General features: G+C 53.2%; 1 protein-coding gene and 1 long non-coding RNA gene across 2 annotated transcripts; one reads left to right on the forward strand and one right to left on the reverse strand.

Annotated features, from left to right (window-relative positions):
• Positions 1-6: 6 nt before the first annotated feature.
• Positions 7-6,094, forward strand: LOC104910568. The gene is made up of 3 exons (XR_004159494.1): positions 7-493; positions 1,474-1,616; positions 5,099-6,094. It is a non-coding gene; the product is annotated as an uncharacterized LOC104910568 (long non-coding RNA).
• Positions 3,184-7,108, reverse strand: GSR (glutathione-disulfide reductase). Its single transcript, XM_010709599.3, has 12 exons — positions 6,903-7,108; positions 6,337-6,425; positions 6,091-6,160; positions 5,832-5,979; positions 5,682-5,736; positions 5,326-5,425; positions 4,845-4,931; positions 4,511-4,672; positions 4,207-4,318; positions 4,002-4,133; positions 3,767-3,900; positions 3,184-3,591 (listed from the first exon to the last, which is right to left on the reverse strand). The coding sequence occupies exons 2-12, from the start codon at positions 6,420-6,422 to the stop codon at positions 3,442-3,444; spliced, it is 1,236 nt and encodes a 411-aa protein (XP_010707901.1). The 5' UTR covers positions 6,423-6,425; positions 6,903-7,108; the 3' UTR covers positions 3,184-3,441.
• Between the last annotated feature and the right edge of the window lie 163 nt (positions 7,109-7,271).

Below are 7,271 nucleotides of genomic sequence, written 5' to 3' on the forward strand. Positions count from 1 at the left end.
GCCCTCGTGCTGCCGTCGTGCTGCCCCGGGCCTGTTCCCCCGCCCGTCCGCCGACGCATCTTTCGGCACGGATCCTCACAGCTCGGCCTCGGGCTGGTGACAAGAGGCAGCTCCTGGCTGACGGTAGAAAGTAAATCCCGCTCGAGGCCTGACGCGGCCTCGAAGCCGCGCTCGCACCCGGCTCCCGCCTCCCGATACCAGCGGGGCTTCGGGAAATCGAGCAGCCCCTCGCCTTCCCTGCCGGGGGCTCCAGCCCGCGGTGCGCGACGGGACCCCGCCTTGCTGGAAGCACAACTCCCGAGAGCTAACACCTGCCCGCAGCCGTGTCCGCGTGCTCCAGTACGGAGGAACCTGATTGTGCCCCCGGCTGCAGGATTTCATTCTCCCATTGCAACCACCACCTCGGCTCCGTGCAGGGGACAGCCCAGCCCGCGCTTCCCTGTTCCGCGCCTCCCTGAGGTACCGCAGGGGGCACGGACATCTCCAGCACCAGGTAACCACGGCCTGGGCTTCGTGCGAGCTGTAAATCGATTGCTGTCATAATCAGAATATTACGGTTCATAGTTATACGCTGTACAGAAGCTAATTAGTTTGTATTCGTTAATTAGCCTTGGATTTCTCCACCTCATTTGCAGCTCCATGGCTTTGTCTAGCCCAGGAAGTCTCCTGTTTATTGTATCCCCAGTTCATTTCATCTCCAGCTCGGTTTCAAGCTCTGCCTCATTACAATTGCAGGGGAACTGTCGGGTCACAGCTTGAAATGGTGATTCAGCACATGCTGAAGGGGAATGGCTGGCCCAGGGAGCACAGGCAAATTGTTTGCACCTGTGCTCCCCATGTGACCAGAAGGTTGGAGGCATCCTGGGCTCACATAAGGGTCAGCTACAGAAAAGCTAACCCTTATATGAGCCCCTTACATACTGAAGACCGTCTCTTGGATTTGGGCTGCTTGCTGCAAAGGAGGACTCCGTAGCCAGAGAGCTCCTTCATCATTTAAGTTCAGCTCTTTTTTTGGTATGTGACTATTGGTTTATTTCCAAATACTTTGTCTGGGATTGCCATAACCTGTTAGAAGCAATTTTGCTTCTTTCTGAGTAGAACACAGCTTGTGCTTGGAAAAACAGCCTGGCTTTAGACAAGATTATAAATAATCACTGTCATAACTTTAATATGGTATGTCATGGTTGTATGTCATCAACTATGGACTAGCTATTTTTCTTTTAGATTTATTGACCAATCAGGCCTGGAAATATCCAGCTCCCAGCATCTACAATTCATTGGATGCCTCCAACTCATTGTAGTCTATGCTCATTTCTATGCCCAGATAGTCATAACTCATACAATAAAGATTGTTAAAACAAGCTAGGCTTTAGACAAGTATGTAAATCAATCGCTGTTGTAACTTAAATGTTAATATTGAATGTCTTAGTTGTGTACTGTATAGATATTAACTAATTTAATTTGTATTTGCAGGCTAATTAATCCTGGATGTCTTCAACTTGCTGCGTCTCTGGTTTATAGGCAGCTTTGTGCTTTTCTCCAGTTTGTTTACAGCTCCAGCCTGTGGACATGTCCTGGAAGTTTCCTAGACTTCTCCAGCTCTGTTTTGGCTCCAGGTAACTCCAGCTCATACTTGTTAAAACAGTCTGGGCTTTATACAGGGTCACAAATCAATCACTGTCATAATTTGATTATTACCACTGAATGTCATAGTTGTTACATTGTATAGGTAGAGACTAGTTTTTGCTTTTGCTGATTTATTAGTTGTGGATGTCTCCAGCTCATCAGAGCTCATGCTTGCTGCAAAAATTTGGGCTTTGGACAAGGTCATAAATCAATTGCTGTCATAACTGTAATGTTGCATGTCATAGTTATACACTGTAAACTACTTAGTAGTCAGTTGAATTGATTGATTAATTAGTCCTGGACACCTCTGGCTCCCTGTATCTACCATTAATTGGTGTCTCTGGTCCTAGCAGTCTCCAGCTTGCTGTGGCTCTGGCTCATTTGTTTCTACCTCATGCTTGTTCCAACAGTCCAGCCTTTTGAAAAGGCCATAGATCAGTCATTGTCATTGTGAATACTAATACAAGCTGCCATTGTTTTCTAATTGTTGTACTACACAGGCCCGTGGGTAACTATTCTGGGCATTGTTTAAACATTTGAGTAAGCAGTTGAACTAAAAAGTCATGTTTTACCCAGAGAGTCTCACATGTGAGTTCAGCTCGGTGCACACCCACCCCCAGCATTCTGGGGACAACACAACCAGTGCTGTGGTTGAGAGCACCCCTACCTGCTGCTGTCTGCACACAGCCAGCCCTGGGGCTTGGCTCGAGGCAGCAGGCCTGGGTTCTGTGTCTGATCCCCCAAAACTGGCTCTGAGTTCCAAAAATAGGCCGCTTGGTCTCTGTTCTCAAGCTCCCACAGCATCCCACTGCGCATGTTACGGAGGCTGAAAAATGCGTGATCGGCTGCAAACTGTGGTCCAAAAGCGGCCAAATGAGCCTGTTTTCAAGCCTCAGAAATGCAGGATTCCGTCTCTGCTTTCAAGAGGTGGAAATGCACAGCTCAGTCGCTCTCACTGGGCTCCCAAACCAACCAAGTGAGCCTGGGTTTGAGCCCCTGCAAGGCAAAAATTCGCCTCTGCTGTCGAGCCCCAAACTGCTCACCCAGCTGCATTCTCTGCTCCAGAAGCCATCACCGTGCGCGCCGCTTCGCTTTTCCTTCTGCCCCGCGTCCGGCCCACGTTTGATGCCGAGGCAGGGAGCGCAGTCCCAGGCCCGCTGCCTTCATCCCCCGGCTCCGGCCGCTTCGCAGTAGCACCAGCAGCGCAGCCCCGCCGGCGCCGCCCACGGCCGGAAGAGGGATGGAGGGAGGAGGGAAGATGGCGGCCGCACCGCGCAGGCGCCCTGAGGTCTCAGCGCCAGCCTCGCGCCCCCGAGCCGCGTAATGGCGGCGGTCGGAAGGGTGAGTTAGTAGCCTCGCGGGTCAAACCCTGTGTAGCACTGGGCCTTGGTGAACTTGAGGAAGCTTATTTTGCATGCAGTTTGCAATCGTGGCCCGGTCCCTTCGGCATCCCGTAGTGACTCCCTGCCTTTGCCTCTAAAGGCTGAAATGATGCCTCAGCGCTTTTTCCTACCCTGTATGGTACAGCACAGGACAGCAATTACAACACACTAGGCAAAGGCTTGCCAGCATCACTGCATTTATTTTCTACTCTGGGTCACGCCATGCTGATTCTACCACTGTATTGCTCTCCAAATACTTGGCTGATGTTTAGGCACTTTTCAAGAAAGGAAAAATTGATTTCCTACAACTCAGGAAAAATTTTCAGTGAAAGAGGTGAAATTTGCTTGTGTGATTAATTTGCACAGAGGAAGTGCAGGCAAGAGGCAAGGAGTGGCTCCTCTGCTTCAGCTGCCAGCAGTTCATCTCCACACTTCAGCGCATTGTCACCAGCTCCTCTGCAGAGGTAGGGTGGATAGCAACTGTGTTGTCAAAGTCAGCCTTGGTGGCTCCCATTTTGATGGCCACAGCAAAACCCTGCAGCATCTCATCACATCCCAGGCCTTGCATGTGCAGCCCCACCACCTTCCAGGAAGAAACAAGAAGCCAGTATGAGACCAGACTCAAAGCCAGGAGTGCACACCCACCACCACCACCGGTGGCCCCCCACAGGGACAGCCAGTGGTGTTCCCTGCAGTAAGACACTACAAGGGGACCTGCACCTTCCTAAGTGGGGATACCACCATCCCCTTCCACACACCTTTTCCTCCTTGCCAGCGCAGACCAGCTTCATCACACACTTCACCTTCCTCTGGGTGACTGCATGGTACATGGGGGTGAATGAAGTGGAGTAGATTTTTACGTTGTCTTTTCCGTACATAGAGATGGCTTCATCTGCAGCAGAAAGCACTGCACATCAGTTTCCCTGGCCTGTTTCTCCACACAGGCAATGATTTAACATCTGCATGCTTCTCTGCAGGTTTTCCGACCCCTACCTTCAGTGAGGCCCACAGTTCCAATGGGTGGGTGGCTGAAGACAACAGTGGGGATGTTGCTGTAGTCAAGCCGGGCATATTGCTGGTTACCAAAGAGCCGAAGTGCCAGCTTTCTCCCAGCTGCAATGGCCACTAAGGAGAGGGACAGGGAATGTGAGACATGGCTCTGCTGGGGTATGAGGGGATGGAGAGCACCAGTACGCACCTGGGGTCAGAAGGGCTTTGCCACAGACATCTCCGATGGCATAGATCCCCTTTCTGGTGGTGTTCTGGAACTCATCCACCACCACATGGTTCTGGGCATCCACTTTCACACCCTGCCAGGGGAACACCAGCCATGTCAGCATTTAGAACCTTGTGGTCCTCACAGCAATGTGAAAGGTCCCTGGATGGAGGAACTGAGCCTGGCAGGGATGTGCCAGACTTTTTATGATCCCACACGGCACCAAGAAGCTCTGCAGCCCAAGGATGGCAATGCTTAAGAGGAAGGGGACACATTTCTGTCTCACCACATGCTCCAGGCACAGCTCCTCCGTGTTCGGCTCCCGCCCAATGGCCCACAGAAGGCAGTCCACATCATGGATCACCTTCACAGTTGGCTTGTGTGCAGGCTCAGAGGATATCACCTTCACCTCTAGCAAGCCACTGGGGGACTTGGTGACAGCCTGGACCTGTGGGGACAACCAGGAGCCATGGTGGGATGGTGCTAGTAGGGTCGGTAAGCAACCACACTTGCTTGGGGTGCTACCCCATCCATCTCAGAATTATAGAATTGCTCAGGTTGGAAAAGACCTTCAAAATCATCAAATCCAACCTCATCTTGTCCTCCGTGAGCGCCCATACCTGTGTGTGCTTCCAGACATCAACTCCAATGTTCTCCAGCTCCTGTGTGCAGTTTGTGCTGATCAGCGAGTCAAACGTCCTTAGGACCTAGGCAGGGACCATGCAGTCCTTTAAGATGACAGCCCGCACACTAGGATGCTCGATGACCCTATCCACCTCCATCTCCCTACTGCCTGTTTTCTTGCCCCACTCTGTCACAAATAGGCTGGGATGCTTCTGCTTCATAGTTTCTTTGTTTTTTTAATCTTCCTTAGTTTGCTTTCTTCAAGCTATGACTCAACGTGAAACTGAAGGAAGCAGATCCCACGGCACGCACTGCTACAGAAAAGCTCTGCATGTTCTACAGCTGCAGGGATGGGCTCAGCAGCATGCCTCTGCTCTGCCTCCACCCACAGCTTTCCTAGCTACCCTGCCAGAGACCTGTGGGCAGTTGGGATGTGGCTGCAATGGGAAGCACCCTGGGGATGGCCAGCAGCAGTACCTTGTCCCGACGGATAAGCAAGGAGGACTTGGAGCCCAGTGTGGAGAGGATCCCCACGATTTCTACTGCAATGTACCCTGCACCAACGACCACGCTGTGCCTGCAGAGAAGCAAGAATGCCATGTGCACATGTTTGGAGCCTGACAAGCATTAGAAGACTGGCAGCTTCTCCTGGGCCCAAACCAAGTAGTTCATCTTGGGTGCCACCACAGAGGGAGCCTTACAGAACAGCCTATGCAACCTCCCAGGGCAGAGCTGAGACGAGCAAGGTGATCAGCTGGAGCCATTGAGAAGCCACCAAGCTCTGGGATTCACCTCTCCACTGCATCACCGGGATGGGAGATATCCCACTGTACCTGGGAAGTTCCTCCAGGTCAAAGAACCCATCACTGGTTATACCGAGGCTGGCACCTGCAGAGCAACACGGTGATTTTACCATGGATAACTGCAAGAAGCTTCTTGCAGCCACATCACTTGCTCCCTGCTTGCGCTATGCGGGTACTCACCGGGAACTTCAGAGTCAGGAGGGACCGATGGGCGCCCACCTGTCGCAATGAGGATGTGAGGAGCCGTGTACTTCTTCCCATTGACTTCAATGGTGGGCTCTGGATCAGAGGTGAACTTGCCGTAGCCACGGATGATGTCAATGCGAGCCTGTGGAGCAACAGCAGGAAGCCCAGGTATTGCATCAGCAGCAGATACATACAGAAAATAGACAGAAAGGACTGCTTCCACACCAGGCTTAGGGAATAAAAGCATCCACACCTTGGTTACGTTATTTTCATAGATCTCATTCAGGCGTCTCACATAAGCATCACGCTTCTCCTTAATGGTTCTGGAAAAAGATGGAAGTTTATTGTCACCGCCAACTAATGAAGCTGCAGAGCTCTTCTGAAATAACTCTCACCGCATGGCAGAGGAGGTCCAAAATAAAATAGGCGTGAGTTGCACAGCAGGCAGGTGCCTTCCCCACTGTGGCTGGCACCCAGCCCCACCCAGCCCATGCCTCACCTCCAGTTAAACCTGGCGCCAGGTATCTCGAAGCCATAGTCAGGATGGTCGTGGATGAACTCGGCGTGCATGGCGGTGTTCCACATCACCTGCTCACACAGAGCACGGCCCACTCAGTGCCCCGGTGCAGCAGGCTTCAGGATGAGCCCATTACACCTAGCAGGCTCTTGTAGTCTCAGGAGAGCTGCAAACACCATGGGGGCCCCGAGGTCTGCTGCAGCAAACACCAGCTGCACGACTGTGACCACCCTTTGCGTGCAAGGCCATACAAGCTTCGCTGGCTTGCGCCACCGGGTTCTTAGCTTGGCTGCGTGCAGGCAGCACTTCCTGATGCCATCCCTCTGCCTGGACCCGCTCACGGGATCTGGGTGCCCCAGGGAGGTGCAGTTACGCAATGCTCTCCAAGCACTGCTTCCTCTCCACGCCCTCCTCTGCAGGTTGTGCCCTGACCTCAGTGCAGTTATCTGCCTTTTGCTCAGGGCCAAACCCTAGGCACCGGACTCTGTGCCGGGGCCGAAACTGACCCAGAATATAACGTTGCAAACAACAAAAAAAAGCACACTCACTTTTTTTGGCACGCACCCAACGTTGACCTAGGAGGGAAAAAGAGCAAGTTGCGAGCGTGACTTGGACGAGGAGATGCTCCGGCAGCGCCGCGCGCCACATCTCGTTGTCCGGAGTAGGCGGCGAGGGCAGTCCCGTGCCCGGGACAGCCGAGACGGGCGGGTGCCGCGTCCCTCGTGCTGTGTCACAGCCCTCCGCTCCCTCGAGGCTGAGCACTGAATGAAGGTCAGCGGTGCTCGCGGTCCAAAGGTAGAATACGAGAGGTCCACCGAGCGCGCCGTTTGCGGGCGCGTTCCGGCAGCGTCCTTCGCACGGCCGTTCCGGGAGGGGAAGCGCACGGCCGCCGCTTCTCCCCGAGCGAGGCGCCCGGC

Source organism: Meleagris gallopavo, chromosome 4 (assembly GCF_000146605.3).
Source record: "Meleagris gallopavo isolate NT-WF06-2002-E0010 breed Aviagen turkey brand Nicholas breeding stock chromosome 4, Turkey_5.1, whole genome shotgun sequence".
In the NCBI taxonomy this organism is placed as follows: domain Eukaryota; kingdom Metazoa; phylum Chordata; class Aves; order Galliformes; family Phasianidae; genus Meleagris; species Meleagris gallopavo.